At 35.5% G+C, this 24,895-nt stretch overlaps 1 protein-coding gene across 10 annotated transcripts in view; it reads right to left on the bottom strand.

Annotated features, from left to right (window-relative positions):
- Positions 1-24,673, bottom strand: part of LOC141460413 (protein couch potato-like) — a 650,649-nt gene extending 625,976 nt beyond the window's left edge. For 4 of the 10 annotated variants that reach the window (XR_012461990.1, XR_012461988.1, XR_012461991.1 and 1 more), the window contains exon 1: positions 23,326-24,667. Coding sequence is in view for 7 of the 10 variants with exons in the window: in XM_074140392.1 (XP_073996493.1) it covers positions 23,326-23,406 (81 nt within the window). In the remaining 3 variants the exon portion in view is untranslated. Of the gene's footprint in view, positions 1-23,325 lie in introns of all 10 variants that reach the window. The other 6 variants (XM_074140387.1, XM_074140388.1, XM_074140384.1 and 3 more) reach the window with 5 other exon arrangements.
- Between the last annotated feature and the right edge of the window lie 222 nt (positions 24,674-24,895).

The raw sequence follows: 24,895 nt of genomic DNA, 5'->3' as shown, positions 1-24,895 counted from the left end.
CCGTTATCGTTGTATACTACCGGCTTTGCAGGAATTGAGGTTTTTTTTTGGCCTTGTCTAGTGTGGACACTGCTTTCTTTCAGTAGGTTCTGCTAGTTCAGGTTTAGAGATGCTTTGGTTTACCACTCATTTATTGGCGACCAATAAATCCAAACACCAATTGATGCTGCATCTGGAGAGCCTAATAAAAACTACTCACCATTTTGAAAAAGATAGTTGTGCTTACGCTAGAACCAAACATTGTCTTCGGGGAGTTAAAGGTTTCGTTTCGCGAGTTCTTCTCTGTAGTGAAAGTAAGTCCTCTAGTTTCCTGCTTAAACTCGGGATTATCCAGCATCTTTTTCTAGATTGTTTCTATCTGAAGCTCTGGAACTCCTTTTAGAATTGTTGGAAAGTTGGCAAAACCCCAAGACAGTGTTTTTTCCCCCTAACTGGAGCCATCTTTTTGCACAATCAATCAGTCAACCAAATATTTAAAGATCTGAAACTTTTATTTGGATTGTACTCTTTTTAAATGGAAATTCATCTGGTTGCCTGAAAAAGGACTATTTTACTTGAGTTTTAAGCCACCCTTTTGTCTATTTATAACAATATTATTTTTCCTAAGCATTGCGCTAGATATTTGACTAATTTTCTGTAGAAAGAGAAAGTGATTTCCAGTCTATTTTGCCAAATAGATGTAACAATTACTCGTAATGTCAGGGAAAATAAACAAGATGACAAAACTAGCGACGGTAGTGAGTTATTGTGGCTAGAAGTGTAACACACTGAAGCTGCAAGAAGAACATATTTCTCAGTTAAGAAGTCCTCTCTTCTAGTCTATTGTGGCTACTTCTACACACACACACACACACACACACACACACACAGTCTCCAGTAAGTTTCTTCTTCCACTTTTTCTCCTTCTTCTGGTCGCTGCCAGAGAGAAGAGTCACGGCGGTTGGTAATGGCTAGAACGTCACGCGGTAACAATCATCATGTACGACCTCTGTCGGTTTCACTCTCCTCCCACTCGACAACAACAACAACAACAACAACATCATCATCATCAACACTGCCGCTACAGATATCTATACATAGTGTGGGAAAAAAGTACGTCACACAAAAAAAGAGCATCTTTTCGCTTTTTTTTTTCTATCCCAATCTTTTTACTTTCATCAATATCCACTGCCTTCCTTTTTAGCGGACATTAAGAATTTTCAAATTCTAGTTCGTATAACCAAAAAAGTAAAAATAAAATTCGAGAACCAATCCGAATTTTAGCCCATAACTTCCGCTGTTTAAACATTCATTCATACGGTTACGGTAATATGTTGCAAAATACAGTGGAACCTCGCATAACGAACACCTCTCTTAACGAGTAATTCGCATAACGGGTAAAACAAATTGATTCTTATAGCGTGCGATGTTTCGCATAACGATAGTTTTCTAATGACATTTCGCTGACTGCGCAGTTTTCGCTGACTCGTCGAAAACTGCGCATTCTTCGATTAGTCATTCCTGTTTACGCATATGCGTTTCATATTCTCCACATATCTAATGCATTGATACAGTCGAAACCGAACTTCACCGAATGAGTGGTGTATAGGGGAAGTCCATATAATGATATTTGTGTTTAAGTATTATTGTGTTTATTTTGTTATCCCTCTAAACAAAATGGCTTCGAAAAGAATTAAAATAACGTTAGAATTGAAACGTAAAATCATTGGGAAACGAGAAAATGGTGTAAGTGTGGCTGATCTAGCAATTATCCCCTTTTATTTTAATTTATATAAAAAAATTGTTTCGCTTAACGAGTATTTCGCGTAACGAGTAAGGTTCTGGAACGAATTATGCTCGTTAAGCGAGGTTCGACTGTACTTACTAAAGAAAATTTATTCACTTTAGAATTTTAAACTCTTTTATCATTCATCTCTGTTACTTTTACAGAATTTTTTGTCCACAAAAGTAGAAAGAATTTTGCCAGTTTCAGTCATTATTATTAAAACTGTCCGGTAGGACAGTTGTATAAGGGTTGATCGTCAAAAACTGCATGAAAAAGTGCATTGAAAATATTGAAAAACACCCAACTTTAACAATTTTTTTCTCTTTTTCTATAAAAGATAAAATTCCCAAATTTTCATTAAAATATAGGGCAAACCCTCCTTTATAACTGTAATTTTTTTTTTTGCAACAACCTAGATCTAATAGATTTCGAGAAAAAAGTTGCCGAAAATGAGCAAAAACGGCTTTTTCAAAAAATGTTCTTGTTCTTGTTCTTGTTCTTGTTGTTGTTGTTACCTTTTTAGTAAACTTGTTTATTAGTGCTACAAACTTTCTGACTTAGAGACTCAGCCATCTACAAGGCTGTGGAACAAATTTAATAATAAAGTTATAATGTACATTAACTTGTATAGAAATTAATCTTTATTCTGATTTTTATGAATCAGTCGCCCCCCTCAAAAAAAAAAAACACAATTTTTGGTAATAATATCTCTCCAAAAACCTCAATCAGAATTTAGGTTTAACGAAATGAGACTACATTAAAACATCTATTAATAATTAACAAAATAAGGCGCCACGATAGCCGAGCGGCTGTAGACTAGACCCGCAAAGCTAAGATGTATTGTTGGTTTAGTGGGTTCGATTCCCCTAGTCTAGACGTTGGATTTTATTTAATAGTTAATATGAGAACTTTGTTGTAAAGTACGAGGGTCGTTTGAAAAGTCCGTGCAAAAATAAAAACTACTTAATTTTTTGGGGTAAACCTTTTTTTATTTTTCAACATAGTCTCCTTTTAGGCTTATACACTTCGTCCAACGCTGCTCTAGTTTGTTGATCCCTTCCGAATAATAGGATTTGTCCAAGTCTGAAAAATAGCCATTCGTTTCTGCAATCACCTCCTCGTTTGAATAAAATCTTTTTCCCGCCAGCCATTTCTTCATATTGGGGAACAAATAGTAGTCCGAGGGAGCCAAGTCTGGAGAATAGGGGGGATGTGAAACGAGTTGGAACCCTATTTCCATTAATTTTGCGACCACAACTGCTGAGGTGTGAGCTGGTGCGTTGTCGTGATGGAAAAGGACTTTTTTGTGGGCCAATCGTGGGCGTTTTTCTTGCAGCTCGGTTTTCAAACGGTCCAATAACGATGAATAATATGCAGCTGTAATAGTTTTACCCTTTTCCAGATAGTCGATGAGGATTATTCCTTGCGAATCCCAAAAGACAGTCGCCATAATCTTTCCGGCCGAAGGAACGGTCTTCGCCTTTTTTGGCGCAGATTCTCCCTTGGTAACCCATTGTTTAGATTGTTCTTTGGTCTCAGAAGTGTAGTGATGTATCCATGTTTTATCCACAGTGACGAAACGACGCTTAAAGTCCTGCGGATTCTTCTGGAACAGCTGCAAACCGTCCTTGCAACACTTCACACGATTTCGTTTTTGGTCAAGCGTGAGCAATCGCGGCACCCATCTTGCGGATAGCTTTGTCATGTCCAAATGTTGATGCAAAATATTATGTACCCGTTCATTTGAGATGCCCACAGCACTTGCAATCTCACGCACCTTCACTCTTCTGTCATCCATCACCATATCATGGATTTTATCAATGATTTCTGGATTAGTAACCTCAACAGGGCGTCCAGAACGTTCAGCGTCACTTGTGCCCATATAGCAACTCCGAAAATTTTGAAACCACTTATAAACTGTTCTAATCGAAGGTGCAGAGTCACCATAATGTTTATCAAGCTTCTCTTTAGTCTGCTGAGGCGTTTTGCCTTTCATAAAGTTGTGTTTTAATCAACACACGAAATTCTTTTTCGTCCATTTTTTTGAAAATCACTCGACTTCCTCGATTCAAACGAATGCCAAACACAAAGAAATAGACCGATCAGGCTGAAACTTGGTGTGTGTTCTTCCAAGAGATGCTACTAACTAAACATAACCTCGATAAGCGCCAGTGGTGCTATCTCTCTGACTTTGCACGGACTTTTCAAACGACCCTCGTATGTTTGCTAATCGAATCTTTCTTCGACTCCCCAAATTGGGTAAATTGGACGTAAAGTCTGCCTGGAAAAAATACACATTACTTTGCTTTGTTTTACTCACTTTTACTTCACAAAATTACTTGCAATTTTTTTAAGTTATGGCGGGATAGGAAATTACTACCAAAGAATTCAATTTAAATAAAACGCTAACACGGAGTCAGTACTTTCTCAAATCATTTTCGAATCACCATTCGTTTACTAAATTCAATTATTTTTACTTTTCTTTGAATTTGAAATAGTAAGTGTTGGAAGTAAACGAAAAATACAGACAAATTTTCAACGAGTATCTATCAATTTTTTCATTACACTTAGATTCTGTAGCTTTTAATTCAAAATTTTCTTTTATATATAATTTTTGGGGGTTTCTTGGGGGTAAAGGCTTAAGTAAATATCTTTGATTTTATCGATAGTAGCACGCGTGTTTATTGTATCGTTTCATCCATCAGTGTTAGATTAGATCAGTTTGGTGTTGTAGAGATTTCCTGTTTTGAATAAAATTCTTTAGCATTAAATATAAACTCAAGTTTTCCAAAATTTTAAATGAAAATTTTTTAATTAGAACTTTTAAGAACTGTTATTACTAAGGAACGGATTTTTATTTATTTAAAAATGCCAAATATTTAATTAAAGTATGCATTTATTTTCGTCAATTATGTGGAAAATATGTGATTTTCTTAAAATATTTTCTGAAGTAAGTCAGATTTCTTTATTTCAAAACATTGTTAAGGAGATAGTTGTTTGCAGACTATTTAATTGAACAATAAAATGCAAACAATATAAAGTTTATTACTTTTTTTAAGCTGTTATTTCTTTGAGAACTGCTCTCTTTGATTGTTCAATGGTTTCTATCTCTCTCCCATCCATTCATCTCTCTCTTTTGTTCTCTCTCTGGCTGAGCTGTTAGTAGTTGCTGGTAATTTAATATTGCAACACTGTATTAACTAATATTGAATTGTGGCCAAATGAATTGTAATCAACTTTTTCCCAAATTGAAGCTTTCAACTATCACTAGAGTATCTATCTCAGTTTCATTTAATGTATCTCGTCTAATTCTATTTCTTCCATTTTGTATTTTTTTTTTTTTTTTTACACGCGTTTACTAAATCTACATTTTTTCTATTCTAGCTGCTGCGAGAAATTTAATAAAAATACTACAGATATTTTTGTATTATCCTTTTGTGCGACATTAGTCCTCACTTTCTGGAAAAACATTGTTAAAGAAAAGCGTAGTAACCATTTCCAGAAAATTTCAAAAACTAAAGAAAAAAAAAAACTCAAAATCTTTTACAAATAATCACGAATTAAGTAATGGTCCCTGGAACAACTGGCTGGGCACAATAAAGTTCGGCGGGAATGGGTGCCAGGTCATGTAGAGATCAAGGGGAATGAAGCTGCTGACTAACTAGCCTAGGAATTGAGCTGACACACCATTCATTGGCCTGGAACTTGTCCTGGGGATCACCAAGGGTGCAGTTCGTGCGGCTCTCAGAGACTGGATCTGGTGAGAGCATGAAAAGAACTGGGTGATGTGTCCTGGGGTTAAACACAGAAAGACTAAGATTGGCTGTGTAAAGAAAGAGCTTAAAGAGACTCTGTGTTTGGGTAGAAATCAGATTACTCTGCTTATAGGCCTATTCACGAGGCACGGTAGGTTCAGGAAGCATTTGTACAAGATGGAGGCAAGGAAGAGGAGAAAACAGCCTCTCATTTGCTGTTCGATTGCGTTACAATCGAGCGGTTGCGCTATGAAACCTTTGGAACTATGAAACCAAAAGAGATTGTAGCGCAAAAAGAACTAGTAGGGAATGTCCTCAACCTCTTTAGTAGGGGAGGTTTCGTCTTCTAGATCCTCTTTTGGCTGCGGTGCCGTGGGGCATAGGTCTCGTCCCACTTAGTCAATCTTAATTTTAAGTTATATAAATTAACAAATACAATAATTTAAATTATTTTTTATTATTATTACTATTTTTTTTAATTTTTTTATTTAAGGCGCGTCAACATCTAAGGTTATTGGCACCCGGAGCTTTTTCCAGTGCACTGCCGGTCTCCGGACAGTGTTCTCTCGTTACAGACAACCATCACCGGACAGTGAGCTGTAAGAAGCTCCTAGGAAGAAAACATCTAAGGGTCTGCAGCTGGATATTATTACTATTGTTATTATTACTATTATTTTTTTTTTTTTTTTTTTTTTTTTTTTATGATTTAAGGCGCGTCAACATCTATGGTTATTGGCGCCCGGAGCTTTTTTCAGTGCACTGCCGGCCTCCGGACAGTGTTCTCTCGTTACAGACAACACTGTCCATCACCGGACAGTGAGCTGTAAGAAGCTCCTAGAAAGAGAAAATCTAAGGGTTAGCAGCTGGATTCGAACCCGGGACCTCCGCGTGGGAATCGAGTACGCTAACCACATAGCTAATCCCTCCCCTTACTATTATTATTATTATATTACTAATTGCTTCGATTAGAAAAAGAAAAGAGAATGCCTAAAATTTTCCGGAAGCTCCAAATAAAATCAAATTTAAAAAAAAAAAAAATCAAAATTAGTAGGTACGGTAAAGATTTATTTACATTTGGAATTTACAAAATAACAGCGTCTTTCAAATATTGTTAAGATATATATCAATTCTAGAAGAAATAATCCTGCAAAAACCTATATTTCTAAAGAAAACTGAAACTACCAAGAAGGGATTTCCTAAATAGTAACCTACAATCTACAACTCCATCCCGATGATGGGGAGTTATTTACCAGCAGTGAGAGAACTCTGTCCAGAAAACGGCACTGCACTGCAAAAAGGGCTACGGGCAAAGACGATGACGTGCCTTAATTTAAAAAAAAACTTGATACAACAGCATAGAATCTTCTGTTAGAGCACTTGAAACATAAATAAATTTATAGATAAAAGTACATCAATTAAGTGTCAAGTAGAGACCGACATGTGGCCTAAGACATATAATAGTCACATAAAAAATAGTCTAAACTAAATGAACTTAAAAGAAAGACTTAAGATACCACTTAAAAATAGATACGTCACACCGAATTGACACGTTTACAGATTTACAACTATCAAATGAAAATTTTTAACTGCTCATTGTTCGTGTTCTTTTTTATTACATAGCCATTAAATGGCACACTTAAAAAAGTGTTTATTGTGCCTCATGTTAAATACAGAAAGTTTTATATTTTTTTATTTCATTATGGCAAGTGTGCAGTAATGCCAAATCACTATTTACAACACATTTAAAAATTGAAAAATCAAAATAAGGCCTTCAATTTAAGACATGTGAAATCAAGACATTGGCAATAATTGCCTAAGAAAAACAGAAATAGTGGAAACAGAAGATAATATTCTCTATAATTATAGACTCAGTTTCTAGGAAAAAAAAACAAAAATGGCCTAATTACCCCATGCAAGAAAATGAAATAGTTAAAACTCGTGAAGTGGAAAACTACAGGTAGTTTTGCAATAATTTGCTAGCAAAATAGACAAAACTATGAAATTGTCTAAGTACTATGATTGTTCTACTTAATTTTTGACTCCCTAAACCGGACCCAAGGTAGCCGTCCACAGCTGCAGAATAAGAACTATACTTCCTTTAACCATTAAAACCTTGTTAGATCATGTTACCAACGAGATTAAGGTTAACTAGATTCAGTTATAATTATTAAAGTGGCAAAATTACTGAAATTGATGCACTTTGTTTTAAATAAAGTTTGTAAACTAAGCGAAATAAGTAAAAAAGGAATAATTAACAAATCTTCTATCATTTGCTATTTGAAATATTAAATTATGATGACTGAACACTCGATGGCCGAAAGACTTAAGAGGCCATGTGTTGGTGGGACGAATTCGGTGGCTTAAAGAAGCCGAGAAAAGTGGACTAAGTGGCTAATCTAAGTCTTATCCCCTCATAGTGGTTTCTCTGGAGAGGAAGGAATACAAAATGGTATCTTGTGACTGGCTGTTTTTTACTGTACCGGAGTAAGGTTAGTCACCGTAGAAAGGAGCGTCAACTATCTGTCGGAAGAGTTTTGACTGAAATGTTTTGTACAGTCCGTATGTTTGTAGGTTTGGCTGAACCCCACAGCTCTAGTCCGTTAGTCCACATTGGTTTGAGGATAGTACTGTATATTAAGCGTTTGAGTTCAATGGGTAATTTGGAGCGTCGTCCAAGAAGTCTGTAAAGCAGTTTCGCTCGTTTCGTCATTGCTTATCTTTTAAGTCTAGTGTGTGGGTTCCACCTGAGTCTGGAAATGGAAATAATTCCAGGGCCTGATAGATTTTCATTGGGGTGTTTTCCCATAATAACAATGGGATTACTTGCATCATTTAGCTCCTTGATAGAGCACCAGTATTTTGGCTAGGAACTCTTCTGGGATGAGGAATATTGAAGACAATCTATGCGATTTCTTCAACATACTTTTTTCTGCTCTTTGTGCGATATTTGGAAAGTAGAAATGACGAAACTCGAATATGAGATTGGATGTGGGACTTCTGTGCGAAAAAGCAAGAGCTATAAGTTCTAGGAAGTGCTCCTGATAGAATGATAAGAATAAGCTCCTGAAAATGAGCCTGATAAATGCATCAGCAGGATGGGTTTTCTTGTCTTAAACGTGGAGGATATTCTGTAGACAAGAACTCAACCAAACTCTTGGTAGCCAACTCGTCGTACCATATAATTCCCATAATAACAATGGGATTACTGCATCACTTACCTCCTTGATAGAGCACCAGTATTTTGCCTAGTAGCTCTTCTGGGATGAAGAATATTTAAGACAATCTATGCGATTTTTTCAACATACTTCCCCCCCCCCGTTGTGCGATATTTGTAAAGTAAAAATGATAAAGCTCGAATATAAGATTGGATGTGGGACTTCCTGCGAATATCATATGAAGTACGCTTTCCTTCAGAGATTGCTGTCCTCCTTTAAGAAAAAGCAAGAGCTAAGTTCTAAGAAGTGCTCCTGATAGAATGATAAGAATAAGCTCCTGAAAACGAGATATACTCCAACCTGATAAATGCATCAGCAGGATGGGTTTTCTTGCCTTAAACGTAGATGATTTTCTGTAGACGAGAACCCAACCAAACTGAGCATAAGCAATTTTTAGCTACAAATAAGTAAAAACATATAAATTAATAAACTAACTTCTCAAACATTTGTGTCTATCGGCCATATTTTTGGCTGAAAAACACATACAAAAAGACTACAGTCTTTTATCCAAAAGTCTAATTTTCCTGAAGTTTCGACAGTCATTTCCTCTGTCATCTTCAGAGGATAAAAAAAATAATAAAATATTTTTAAAAAAGTGCTCGACTTAAGAAAATATGCAAACTCAACTTTTTTTTTAACACAATACTTTTTCACTGGTTTTATTGTAACCTGAAGGTGACAGGCATTGATTGATTGTCAACAATTTTGTGTGAAGAATTCTAAAGGCTAACATCAACTTGAATCTCATATAAATAATAAATAAATAAATCCAGTTACTATAGATACAAACTGTATCATTATTACGTAGTGCAAAAAAAATGAGGTTAGTGAAACTGAAGTGGAATAGATATGTCACAACTGTGTTAGAAAAAATGTATAATAATAATTATGACAAAATATTTTAGACAGATATTGCTAATAAATATATCAACTAGCATTTATTTATTTAAATTAATTTAATATAATTACAAAAAGTCGAAATTAGGTTTACATCTCTTCAAAATTTCTTCCGCTTCGCTTTTAAAAGCCACCAATAATTTTCAACTTTACTTGCTCTTTTTTAAATTCATTTTTATTTGAAACTTTTACGGAAAAATATTATTAGAATGTTTTTTTATGACCATTAAATAAATTTGAGGCGAGACTTTTAAAAAGTCCAAAAACTTTTAATAAGATTCGTTACCTAAAAAAAAAGAAGTTTTACAGTAACATTATGATATTGACATTAACAGAAAATTGTATGAGTTGTTCACAACACAATTTCCAAACTTAGAAGGACCAAATTCTTTTAAAAATATTCAAATATTAATGTAGCAAAAAAAAAGAATTCAGAACTAGCTGAAAGAATCTTCTATAACAAAACTTTTTTACTACAAATGTTTAGTTAGAACATCTAATTTCAATGTAACACAGGTGGAACTCGTCTTTTTTTACAAGAAAATAAAAATAAGGACGAACACAATGTAAATAAGGACGAGGAGGACAATGGTAACGGTTAGATAAACATTTAGATCTTTGTCATGGTAAAAGTAACATCTAGTGAACCTAATTTGTTCAAGAGTAGTGGGGATAACACGAGTGTACATTTATTTTTTTTAAAAGGACTGACAAAAATATAAGTTCCATTCGTTGTAATAAGTGTTATATATGTATATACATATATTTTTTGATTACAGACAAGGTCGACCCTTTGCCGGTCATAGACATGGTTGGGGACAGCGTCTGTCCTAGATACAGTTTCGTGACTCCATTTCAGGTGATCCTCAGATCGAGGACTGAATGGAGGGTAAACTGGACAGAACAGTGCCAGAAGGGAGAGCCATGTGGTTTACGGATGGCTCCAAGATGGCCTGCGGGACCGGAGCTGGAGTGTATGGGGCTAAACCTAAGGTACTCTTGGGAGCCACCGTCTTTCAGGCCGAGTTTTTTGCCATTAAAACTTGCGCTGGGTGAAAATCTGCGAATGAATCTTAGAAATAGGGAGATTTGCATTTTTTTGCGGATAGTCAAGCGGCACTGAAGGCCCTCTCTTCCTTTAGAACTACCTCCTCCCTGGTCTGGGAATGTAAAAAAGGCCCTAGTTCAACTGGCTCGGCACAATAAAGTTCGACTTGAGTGGGTGCCGGGCCATGTGGGGATTAAGGGGAATGAAATAGCTGATCAGTTGGCCAGGAATGGAGCTAGTACTCCCCCTTCATTGGCCCGGAACCAGTCCTGGGGATCACCAAGGGTGCAGTTCGTGAGGCTCTCAGAGATTGGGATCTGGAGAGAACATGAAAAGCACTGGGTGATGCTTCCTGGGGTCAAACACAGCAAGAGGGTTATGCCCTTGGCTGTGTAAACAAAGAACCAAAGTGACTCTAGGTTTGGGCAGGAATCAGATCACTCTGATTACAGGCCTATTCACAGGGCACGGCAGGTTCAGGAAGCACCTGCACAAGTTAGAGCCTATTAGCTCCCTTTGTGCAGGTTGTGGTCAGGAAGAGGAAGAAACGGTCTCTCACCTGTTATTCGATTGCTTTGCAATCGGATAGACTGCGCTACGAAATCTTTGGTACCTTGAGACCAGAGGAGATTGTAGCGCAGAAGGAACTGGTAGGGAAAGCCCCCAACCTTCTTAGAAGGGGAGGTTTCATCTACTAGACTTAAGGGAGGGCACAATAAGCCTCTTGGTGGCTGCGGTGCAGTGGGGCATGGGTCCCGTCCCGCCGTGTAATCTATATTTTTTGAAATAATTTAAGGCGCGGTCAACATCTGAGAGTATTGTCAACACCCGAAGCCTTTTTTCAGTGCACTCGTTACAGACGACACTGCCCATCACCGGAGACAGTGAGCTGTAAGAAGCTCCTGAAAAGAAAAAAATCTAAGGGTCCAACAACTGGATTCGAACCCGGATCACTCTGCGTGGGAATCCAAAATTGTGGACAGCTTACTTTATTTTAAGAATTCTTTGCTATTCTGAAACAATTTAGGGCTTGAAATGGTTTATTAAGTTCAGCTTGATCAGTGATATTGTGTACGCAATCCCTAAATTAATAGGCCATTATTATATTAAATGGTCTTCATTAACTTTGACATTTGTTATCGTTGAGAAAGAGAAAGTGATAAATATATGGATCTAATGGACGAAAATGCCTATTTAATTTATTCACCTCTGGCATTTTAAGTTTAAAAAAAAAAATAAAATAAAACGCATCGATAATAATAAAAGCGGATAGCAGGACCGCCACTTCCTGTAAATATTACCATTTCCTCTCACCTGTCCTGTAAAGATTGGACTCTTTACAAGCGTGATACTTAAACGAGGCTTCTCTGGCCAACCTCTTTCTAATTCTCCGTCCCTGTCTGGAACACAGCCGCTTTGTCAAGGCTTCTCTTAGTGGTTTAAACTTTTTGTCTCCACTAGTTTGCCCACAAAGGATGTAGCAGGCTATCCGCATCAAGCAGGGTATCGGAACACCGCTTTTCTCTCTCTCAGTGGCTACAAGAACAGTAAAGTTACTGACTAGCCTTGTATTTTTTCTCAGCAAAATGGGCTCATTCCTCTAAAATCTTGGAACTTTTAACCACAAACCATGTAGCCAATCCATACCACTTTTAACCCCTTTCTTTCTATTTTAACATCAATTATGTAAGGCTTCTAAACTCCCTTTTTTAGCCTACCGCCCTAGCCATTTCCTATCCTCTTTTCTCATGGCTTCATCCACTCACAAAGACAACTATTGTAATACTGTGTTTACAGGCACACACCAACTTTAACAAGTAGATTTCGTTTCCATTCTAAAACTGTTCTTTCATCATCTCCTTCTAAATATAATTAATCTTTTCTTTTTTTCACTTTATTTGTCATATTTACACCTACAACAAATGTTGCATCAAGTAAATTTGATGAAACTGATTAAATTTTCACATGAAAGACATGTAAGATCAACCACCCATTGATGGAACTCTTTCTCAGTGGATTGCATTCACAACAGTAGGTCCCTAGGCCACTTCCGCTTCAAGCAACGAGGAGGATTGTCTGGAAGGTGAGGAGAGGAGAGTTGTTGGACGAGAGGATTAGGATGGGAGAGCTAGGAGGCTGTGACATTTGCGGTAGCGAGACTTTATTAGATCGGTTACAAAAGGTCAGTGTGAATGGTAAGGTTAGAAATGTAGTATGGAGCATTCAGGATTTTAGACTGTAGTGTCTGCAGGCGTTTGGAGTTAGAAGGTTTGGTTGAGCCCCACACTTCTGCTCCGTATATCCATATGGGTCTTAACAGTGTCTTGTAAATTGTCAGTTTGTAATTCAAGTCGATTTTGGATCTGCGGTCAAGTAGCTTGTAGCGTCTATTCACGTCTTGTCGTTTCAGTCGAGTATGTGGGTTCCACCAGGTGAGTCTCTTGTCAACGTACAGACCCTAAGTATCGTACTACGTCAGCTGGAGGAATCGTTACACCTTTCAGTTGAACTGGTGGACTCGCAGATTTTCGTAAAGTAAAAAGTAATTTGCACTGATTTTTGTTCATTAATTTTTATTTTCCATTTTCGGAACCAGGTTTCGAGAAGCTTTAAGTGAGATAATTAATCTTAACTTGTATATAAGCTGTTCTTTTCTCAGACTTTTGGCATTTATAAATGAGCTCTTTATCCGCAAAGGTGACGTTTAGCTCTGCTAGACTTAAAGTTAGTTGATAGGCAAGAAATCCTGAGGTTCATTCGTAACGGAAATAAGACGTATCTCATCTGGGTGGTCCAGACATTTACGAGTTACAGAGAGTCAATAAGGATATACAGTTTTCATTGGGTTAAAAAACCCTTTTACGGTATTGCAAAAATCTACTTTTTAGCCAGCCATTTTCAGAATCTTCTTTGATTATAAGCCTTTTGCTCAGAACATTGCATTTCTAGGACACGCATGAGAGTGTCAACGAATAGCCTGACCAGAAAATAGCCTGTCAGGTAATGCTTAACAGATTTTCACCCAAAATCATTTACAGATCTTGCAAACAATTTGATTGAATTACCACACTTTAGGCAATCTCTCAAGTTCATTTCTAATAACCTATATAAACAACAGCCTCGGAGTAGTTTTTCCACGCAAATTTTCTAATTACATACAAAAGAAACTCTGTCTACGAACTAAAAAGGGAAAACACAAATAAATTTCCAGTCGTTTTGCTCTAAAACCAGTCAACAACCTCAAAATCAATGAAAATCGTCATAGTGGCAATTAATATTGCAAACAACATCAATGCAGTACACTCTACAGTGAGAAAAACTGTATTACCTAAAAATAAAAAAGTTGTCTTCAAACCAACAGAAATGCATTGTCTAAAAATTCAATTTTTATCTTTGCAATTTAAACAATATTTCCCATTGTCCATTGTTTGTTAAAATAATTTTATTAAAAAACTAAAACAATTGTTGCACTCGTTTTTGTCCTTTGTATTCATTCCAAACTTTTTGTGCTGTGTAGGGGATAAGAATTAGTAATAACTATTCCAAACACAATAAATGGTGCTAGAGTTAGATTGAATAAACTATAACTTCTAATTGATGGCTGCCAGTTTATACGACTCTTTTTAATGCATTCTGAAGAGGAATGGGAACTGGTTCCTCTGAAAAAGATATTTTTGGGGAAGTAAGCCGTAATGTAATACTTTAGGGCGTAGAGTTCCTGACAATTTGAGAATAATTACAGTTCTATACTTAATTATTCTATAAACGGGTCTCCTAAGATCTGGGTTCCACTTCATTCGTGAGAGGTGATATAATTAAATAAGAATATAATTTAAAGCAATAATAAATAAAAAATATTTTACATAAATACGAGATGTGGCTATTAAATAACGAGACTGATGCTGCTACAGAAGAACTATGCATGCGCCAAATCCTAACGACCGACAGCTGTGCAGCGTAAAGCCTTACTCTTTCGATTGCAGTGTCTCACGTGTTTGTAGAGAAATCTGTCTGACCGAAACCGTCGTTTGTAGAAGAGGTGTTAGTTTCGTTTTGCCGAAAACATGATACTACACAAGTAGTAGATATTTCACATGATACTTGGTAAAACCGCTTATGAAGAAGTTTTTGAGTGGTTCAAGCGTTTCCAAGATGGCCGAGAAGATCTCGGAGATGATAACCGCCCGGGTCGCCCTTCCACGTCCAAAACGGATAAAAATATCGATTATAATCTAATCAACATTACTACCATGTTCTGCTTGCTCAATTCCGTGAAAGAGTAAGGAAAAAAACGCCCCGATTTGTGAAAGAACAAGTCACGGGGTTCTCCATCAAGACAAAGCGCCGGCTCACACTGCATTGTCTGTTGCAAGACAGTTTCTAGCCAATTACAACATCCCAGTTTTAGGCCATGCGCCTTATTCGCCTGACCTGGCCCCCCCCATGTGACTTTTATCCGTTCCTCAAAGTCAAATCTGCATTAAAAGAAACACGATTTCAGTCCATTGAAGTTGTGAAAGAAAAAGCGGCACGCGTCATGCAGGAGCTCACAGAAGAAGACTTCCAGCACGGTTTCGAACAATGGTATATTCGCATGGAGCGTTGTAGGGTTAGGGGAGGGGTGTATATTGAAGGTGATAATAACTAAATATGTATAAATTTAAAATAAAATGTTTTATAGCAATAGTCTCATTATTTAATAGTCACACCTCGTATAATCAAACATAAGGAACTTTTATCTCTACATTGAAGTTTTCGTATATTGACTCTTATCTTTTCGTATGTTGTAGTCGTGTGAGTTGGCCCATTAAATATTTTCTAAAATAGTTCCACTACATTGTAAGCCTACCACCATTTGGTAAAATGAAATTTTAGGTACTAGCTGATTTGTGTACCCTTTGTCGTTTAATCAACCCTTATACTTGACTGTAAGTTTTTGTTAAGGAGATTTTTGTACCTTTTGGATAGATTTTTCCTTTTTGTTCGCATGATTTGAACAACTTTAAATATTTCTAATGATAATTAAATATTAGGATATTTAAAAAAAATCAGGCTTTTTTACGCGTGATAATTTCTGTCGAATGTACTCTTCGAGAGATAATTCGAGTACCTAAAATAAAGAAGAAATCTAGGTCGACAAATGGTTTTTGAAAGATATTAATTAAAATCGTCTGGAGCTTATATTTCATGTAATAAGACCTGTCCATATTTGATTGTTTTACAGTTTGAAATTAATTTGTTCCCAATTTTTAATTAATAAAGTTACAGATTCCAGTTTAACCTTACACTTCTAGGGAGAAATAGCAAACTTCTTGATGGCCCAAAATTAAAAATTATTGAAGAAACTGTGGTATCAATACTGACATTCTTCCTCTCCAAGTTCTAATTAACAAATTTTCTTCAGAATTTTGGAAATACACTGAAATATCTATTCGGTAATTTGGCGTTTTCAGGCTTTGAATTTGGAAATTTGTCCCAGTTTTTTTTGTTAACATTATATGAGTGGTACGATGGTACAATATACAGATATGGCACATTAGAGGGAAGCTTAACTAGCCCCCTTTCTAGAAGTGCTCTTATCCGAATTCTCCTTCTAAGAATGTAACAAATAGAAGTTTTAGATCTAAATATGTACATTTTGGTTGACCGATTTTGACCGAATTCTTATTGGGGCGTTCCTCTGTAGGCAATATCAAATTTGAACTTTCCGCATTTTTGATTTGTTGGATTTAAATTCATATATTACGTACCCAACGAACACAAACAATTTTTGAAACCCAATTTTTTGGACTCAAAACGAAAGTAATAATAATAATGATAATCTTAAACCTGAATAATTAGTCTCATCATACAGAAGAAGAGAATAGAGAGAGAACTCTAAAACTTCATTCAGTAAAGTGAAAATTACTATAAGAAACCGTGGGTTAAACAAAAATGGGTTTAACAAGCAGCACCCTATTCAACAATGTTATAAAAATGAACCCATGCGTAAGCAATGGGTTGTTGGCTAGGGCATTTGACCCACACCCGATGGAAGTTAGTAGAGTGTAATGGCGGTTTGTTGAAGACAGCAGACGATTTGTAAAAAGCATTTGAATTAGGCGTTTTGCTAACAGGGTCAGCGACCATGTGTTGGCAACATATCGACAAAGTGAGAGAAGATATCACTCCTTTTTCTGTCTCATTTTCTCCTTGTTGTTGCCCCAGGCAACCCCGTATAGTGAAGTGTGTTTTTTTTTCAAATAAAACATTGGCTGCTCTGGATTGGACGTCCATCATCTGGGTGTCCATTTTGTTCGTAAAGTGGGTTTAGAAGGTTATTAGCACAGGTATTTTTCATTTAATGAGAACAATTAAAGGTTGTTCTGCTTGGAATATTCACTTAGTTTAGCAAATAAAATTCAGCTTTAGAATTCACCTACAGCGAAAAAAAATAACTGCTCTGATTAATGAAGTATTGTTGTAGAATTAACTAACAGTAGCAATATGCACAAACAGAAAAATTTACCACGAGTGATTAAATGTTGCGTTTCATTCTATAAATGTAATTACTCATGGTGAAATTCGTGGTTCTTTCTTAGCTTTTGCATTTGTACCTAAAAAGCGAATCGCTCGTGTATTGATTACCTGTTTCAAAATAGAAAACCATACCAAGGTAACTAATATGAATTTGTATCAGCTTTTAGTGCCCTTAAAACATTTATATTAAGGATTCGATTTAACCAGGAATCGGTCCACAGAACTAAAAAAAAACAACTCCGTCTTTTTTGGCCAACGTTTCGGCAAATTTATTGCCCTTCTTCAAGGCGTGGCTATGGCGGGTTGGTTGAGTAACAGAAAATTTACAGTTAACTTATCTTCTGGACATCATGAACTTGGGAAAACGTGGTTGGTATTTCTGTAATTTTATGAAATTGATTCCAGTAAATATTGCGGGTCTATGTTAAGGAGAATTAAGGCTCCTCAGAGTCTATGCTATCGCTACTCCGGAAGCAAGAACAAGAATTGTTTATGGCGAAGCCAATCAAATCTTTTAGCGGAAGCTCGTCTCTTTCTAGCAACAAATTATTACTCTCTTCCTATAGTAAGAGAAGTTATAATAGTGCTGATTTTAAACATTGATTTTTCATCAGAAATATTAGTTCCCTAAGTTCAAAAAAAAAAAAAAAAACGAAACGCTCCAATCTTCAAATAATTCAATCTCTTCTGTCGAACATTCTCCGCATGCTCCATGTTTCAAAACTAACCGTCCACACAGACTCCATTTGTAAGTCAAGTTGCTCGAACTCGCTATAAAAGCTTTCATCAGAACTTGAACTCTCATTCTAATCCTCTTGTCCGCCCTTTATCATCTCATCACCATCCAGATCATCCTCCCAGGCAATTAAAAACGCTAGTAGCCTCGCGATTTTCTCTCTTCTGAGGAGAGTAGCTAATCCTGGAGACGAATTAGGGAGTGTTATCACTGGGTAACTTCTCCCCTCAATTAGTGAGTTTGTAGTGGTGTCAGTTATTGTCATTGTTACTAATAGTAAAAAATTGTATAAAGATTACAAAATACTTAAGTGAAATATTTGTTAAACTGCGGGTGATTAGAATCTTTAGGAACAGTGATGAGAATTGAATACATCTTCAAACGTTCGTAGTTAAAAGGGAATTAATTAAAGGAGTCAGAAATTGCAGAATAGTCTTTCAGAGAAAAATATTTTCATTTTTATTTCCAATGAACTGGCTAAATAACTGTAATAACTTTTTTCTCAATTCCAGTCATTGAGAAATTGCATTTTCTCACCAACTAGGCGCTACAGTTCTAATATTTTTATTATTCTAAATTTATATCTGGTCTAAATCTTCAATTAAAAAAATAAAATTAGCTGACCTGTGAGTCCTCATTATTTCGAAAAAGTGCAATTTACAGCTGAGTCCGTGTAGTTTAAAACTGTTACCTAATGGCACACTTATTTCTTCTACATTTTGTTGAACTAAACGTTCAATTGTTCTCGTTCTGTTCAGCATTTATGCAAGTATTTGCAGAGAAAATAACTGCGTACTGTTCTAATTATTCTTAGGCCCAAAGTTTAAGTGGTTTTATTAATTTTATTAGTAGTTAAATAATAATAATAATAAAATCTTCTTTTTTTTTATCCAATCAGTAGCTGTTCTTTCTGTATAATATAATAATATACTTTGAAGGATAAATAAGTAGTTATGTATTATATATATACATAACTATGTGGTAACTTGATCTTGCAATGTCTGGCATTGAAAGTTAACATGAAAGATGTTTATATAACACTGCAACATTGTAAATTTATTGCAGCTCCTTTTTTGCAGAATTACATTTACTATGGTACAATTAAACTATCAATTTTCGATACTTTAAAAGTACGGGAAGATCATGATTTTTTTTTAAATACCTTTAGCAAAAATCATCAGCAATTTTTTAGACTTCTGACAATCGTTTCATGCTTTTGGCACTCTTAATATCAAACCAATTAGCGAATTTTTACCTGCGTTCACTTTTAATTACTTTAATTAAAAATTATAATCAGATGTGCCCATAAATTACTCACTAATTAGACTAGTTTTTCCTCTGAAAAAGGAAACTCCCCCCTCTCCAGCCAAAAAAAAAAGAAGGAAACTTTGCACTTTCTTTACGTAACGCATAAGTCTAGGAAAACTACCGAAGTGGATGAGAAAAAAGAAAACGTCAAAAGAAAAACAACTTTCTCAAGTAATATTTCATTTTAGCACTTTTCCTTGGCTGGCCCTTTTTTCTTCCTTTAGTTTTCTTTTGAGTATTAAAGTGAAAGTTCTTACTGCAACATTTATTAAAAGGTCTCCTTGTACATTTGGTACCTTAAATTAGGGCAAATTGAAGAGTTATTCCTGTATCAAATGTTGATGGAAAGAAATATTGTAGTATACCTGTTTCATGAATTAAAAAAAAATATATATAGGTACCATTAGGTTGGGGAGGAAAAACCAAGGCCTGTGAGCTTTACCCAAGAGCCGCTCTCCAGCATTAAGAGTCTGCGGGTCTGGAGGGTGAGCTTTAGAGTGAGGGGAGCCACAATAGATTCAAAGGGGTCGCAGTGGCGTAGGCCGTCCCTAGTCTAATCTAATTAGGTAGAGACTGATTATCTATTTTGTTTTTGAGGAGGCTACTTAAAAGTGCATTTAAATCAATCTATTAACTGCACAATAGCTGTTAGCTAGGACCAAAAAAGAATAAATTTTAGAAAATACTTTTAGATAATAAATTTCACTCCTTTGCAGACATCCCATTCCTGACATGGACCATATTATTGGTGTCCATCAATGAGAATCTTTCCGAAATTTTAAAAGCATCAATAAATAGTTCATTAAAATGTAGATTTTTCTCTGGCCAGCCATTGCAAAGAACTTTCTTCCTCTAAATATAGATAATACTTTAAGATTCAGATGCATTTTCATATTTTGAACTCTAAGTTTGGATGTAGGGTCTTGAAAACTCGTTCTTCTTTCATATTTTGCCAAAAATTTTCGGCAAGGATGTGTATCCTGAGCAATGGTAATGATCTTATAAGATGGTGTTCTACGTGAGAGGAGCTGTTGATTATTTTGAAGGTTACTCTCTTGTTAGGCCTACAAGGTTATTGAGGTTTGCTTGTACTTATGGTTTGGTTTAAGTTATTTACGCTGATCTATGGTTAATTGAGGTTATGATTTAGTCTACTACGAGTATTTAAGATTTTGTTTTTTTTAATTTCATGCAACAACAAAAATTATTTATCTCCATCGTCGAGTAAATCCCAAGCGCCAGGCGTCATTTCATTTGAGATAGGAATAGTCCAAGATGAAAGCTGGTCATTGACAGGATTGAGTTGTGTGGAATGGCGAGAAATTTCTTGGTTACGGGCGGTGATTTAGTCTTCAAGTAAAGGCACTTTAAGATTTGACTTATTTCTGTTAGAACCGAAGTATGAAGCACTTGCAGCGTTGAACTTTTAGTATTCCTTAAAAGACAATAAGACCGGAGCAAGTCAGCAAGGGTAACTTGGATCGGACAAGACCCATGTATTAACTAGCTGGCTAATGTGATAGCCTGGCTTGGCCCCGAAGTAACCACAGCTCTAAATGCCGTAAACTTAGATAACTGGGGATATCTCCCATAACAACTAACGGATCTCGACACAACAAGGGAAGCATAACTCTTCCGCAGGGTCCCTGACAAGTTGTATGTATCGTGCAGATTGTTTTTTGAACGTAAACTCTCAACTTGTCAAATTTTGAAATTTTCTGTTAACCAAATTTTGATATTTGTTCCATAGTTTACGCCTAAATTTATTTATACCGAAACATGGACATCTTCAAAGAGTGTTAAGGTCTCTTTTAAGCGATACTATTTGCTACCTAAGCCTTAACTTATTTCTCTTGTAAATCAAAATGTATTTAACATTTCAAATAACTTAACCAAACTCTCTCCAATGATATCATTACATTAAACAATCCACTTTAAAGTTACTTTAATGTTTTTGCAGCTACAAACGTTTCGGAAATATGTTAAAATGTATATATGGCTAATTGTTAAGCATTCCAACTTATAAGACAAAGCCTGATTCTAATTTCCGGTACAGTAAAGAAGTACAGATGGCATTAAAGAATTTTGAAGGACTATTATTGACTAATAATATACTATGATTTTTCTCTCCTTTTTTACGGAACTAAAATAGTTTAGTTACCAATCAAATCTTTTGTTAATAAGTGATGGACAAAGCCCGTATTAGTTTACCAAAACTATTTCAAGCTTCAAGCGGCAAACTTTCAGCACAAAGCTGTGGATTGATTAAACAGGAAACAAAAAACAACTTTTGATCGTAATGTTACGTGGATGAAAGCATCAGGAATTAAGCGAGTAGTAAACGTAAAGAGCGGGCTAGTTGGAAGTCAGAGTGCTTATTATTCAAGTGATGTCACACTGTCGTGAGCTGCAGTCGAGAAAAGTATCAAAACTTATCCCGACATCCGAACTGTCTGGACTCCGTGTTAGGCAGGTAGTGAGTCGCGACTTATTGCTCATTCAATGTCTAAAATATTTACTGATAAATTTATATTCGATATTATACATTTTATACGTAAATTTTTGTAGCAAACTACGCAAAAATGAATAATATTTTGCTATAACATTTTAGAGCACCTAATTAACAAATTCAACCAATAAAAAAATATAATTAGATCTTTTTTTGCATTATTTAATTTGAATAACAATAAATAATAGTCTTACTCCGTCATTTCCATAAAATAAACTAATAAAAAGTCATTAAATTAATTAATAATAAATGAATTATTACATCAAACAACTTTAAAGAACTACTTTATACATTTTGTTGGTTAGCCACAACAAAAATCACCATGGTAACACGGCGAGTTTCATGACGAAACAGCTGGGCAAAAAATCACCATGGCAACACGACGAGTTTCATGACGAAACAGCTGGGCAAAAAGTCACCATGGGAACAGGGCAAGTTTCATGACGAAACTGTTGGGCAAAAAAAAAAATCAAATTTTAAATGGTGCTTTAACAAAATGCTTTGTCTAATTAAATACAAGGTTTTTTGATTTTCTTTAAGAAATAATTAGTTTAAAATTAGTTGTCATAAAATTATTTAAGTTAGAAAAATAAATTAGTTTACACTAAAATATTTTAGATTTACTTTTGTATTATTGCAGTTTAATCGATCGGCAAAAAAGTAGTCTAACACTGGGACTTAATCAAAGTGAACTGTAAATAATTCTTCCCAATTTATATTTTAAACTTACGAAAATTTTAAAAAATAAATGTAGTTATTTAAAGTACAATATTTTTTTCTACTTTTTTTCAATTAAGCAGCTATTTCAACATTATTTCGCCTGGAATTTTCTCATTTCTTTAGCTGATTTTAATATAATTTATTCATCTTATCATTTAAAATAATTTAATTAATTTAAAATAAAATAGGAATTCTGATAATAATAGCATTTCTCTCTCCACTGTACGTCTTTTTTACGCAATGCATTCCTTATTTTCAGTGAAATATGCATTTTTATAAAATTATTTTGTTTTAGAATAGTCAAAAATTCAGCGTAGATCATCAGTTTTTTTCTCATATAATTTCGTAAAAATTGAATTAAATTAGTTTTCGAATGCTTCATTTCTTGATGTTTTGATGAAACATTAGATGCCTTCCACTACTAAATGAAATATTTAAATATTGAAACAAATATGATTTTATTTTCTCGTTTTAGAGCAATATCAGTTTTGATTGGGTTTTGGCCTTTAAAATAGGTAGATATTTGATAAACGTGACATTTTTTCTTGGATGCACTTTCTAGGCGATTGGTGGGCATTTATCGGTAATATATATATGCATATTTGATTATTATTTTATAGTGAAATAGGTTTAATATTGATTCTAAATTAAAGAATAAAATTATAATGCATCTGCAGTGGAAATAGAGGGATATATGGTCAGAGTTCGTGTAAGAACGAAGCCCCTAGTTGTGCTCCTGTCAACTTGGTTTGTACGTTGATCCTATTAAGTTAAATTCAATTATGAACGCACAAAACCAACAAAATGTACGTTAAAAAAATGATAATAATAATAAATTACTATAACTACAAACCTCTTCTTCTGGAGTAGCATTGTTCACAGAGTCCATGCTTTGACAGATAGCCAACGGTTGTTCTTGTCCCTGGTTATTCATTGTCTCTATCCTAGACCTTTTGAGCAGTGAAGGAGATTCAGACGTCAGACCACCTCCCAGAGACGCCCGGATTCTCTTCTGACCCGCCGAACTGAAAGGATCCACGGTTATTTTTATTTCAAAGGAAGCCACCAATATTTTAGGGTATAACTTCCCCGGGGGTTGTCCTTTGTTTTGTTTTTTAGATTTTTGGTTCACTTTATTTTTTTGGAGGAGGGTTTTTCTCTCTGTTTATGATAAGTGTATTTTTTTTTTTTTTTTAACTTTATTGTTTTTACTCGAAGAACTTTTTGCTTTTCTTAATATAGTTATCGAACAAGAGAACTTTTAACTGTCACTAAAATTTAACAAGTCTGATCACTTTGATTGGAAATTAAAGAAAAGAGGCTAAGTTTAATAGATATACGCTTTTAACGTGAGGAAAAGCTCGTGCAGTTAGGGAAAAATAAGAGAAAACTTATTATAGTAAGCACTAGTAAGATTTGGGTGGAAAAGCACTGAGGAATTTTGAAGGGTTTAAAGGACAAAAAATAAAAAGGAAAAATAATTTTCCTTTTCGACTAAATTTTTCTCAATTTTTTTTTTTAAATTTTGTTTAAAAAAAAAATGAAAAACAAAAAAGGGTAAATACTAAACAGGGAAATGAGGGGAAAGTCGAACCCTTGCTGGCGTTGTTAACCGAAGGTCGACTGTCCGATTGATGTGCACACGAAATAAAAGATGTTCATAATCACTTTTAAATGTTTAATTTATTCTTGGGTTTTTTCGATTTCTTCCTCTGGTCGAATTACAGATCTATAAATATTTTCAAACAAAAAAATTTTCCTTTTTTAAAAAAAAATCACTATACAATTTACTGAACTGCACACCTCGACTGTACGGGCGGGACTGAGGCACTATTGCCGTCACATGGTTTTGTTTGGTGGGGATATTCACTGTGTTAGTGTGTAAAAGTCTAGTGCGCTACTAGTGCATATGTATATGTGTGTATGTGTTAGTGCGCCTGGCGTAACAACACTGCTGTTTTCTATGTGTATGTGTGAGTATGAGACAGAGCGAGAGAGTTGTGCGCGCGCGCGCGCGCCCGTAAGTACGTGTGTGAATTGTGCGCGCGTAGTGAATGTGTTGTGTGAGTGTGTGAGTGACGGTGGTGGTTGGTGGAAGGGGAAAGAAGAGCCAAACGTTCCTCACACTGCCAGCTGGAGCACTACTACCCCGCCACAAGGCTCCTAGTAACTCCCACCACCTCTACTATCCTACTTCGCCTGTGTCTGTCCGTCTGTTTGGTAACTAGCGCAAGCGCTCTACTTGCAATCCATAATGTACTAAACTGCTATAGCCGGCCGCTTGGAAGTGCCACCTCCTGGGTTCATAGCGGCTCCAGGATAATGCTAGAGAAAGAGGGCAAAGAGAGGAGAGAGAGCCGAGTCACTCCTACTCGCATGCATCGCGTAGATACAATGATAAACAACTTTGCCACCGCTTTAAA

Source organism: Rhodnius prolixus, unplaced genomic scaffold, assembly GCF_049639745.1.
Source record: "Rhodnius prolixus isolate KJV_2025 unplaced genomic scaffold, Rpr scaffold_6, whole genome shotgun sequence".
In the NCBI taxonomy this organism is placed as follows: domain Eukaryota; kingdom Metazoa; phylum Arthropoda; class Insecta; order Hemiptera; family Reduviidae; genus Rhodnius; species Rhodnius prolixus.
The sequence above is the reverse complement of the archived record's forward strand: the minus strand, read 5'-3'. Positions and strand labels throughout refer to the sequence as shown.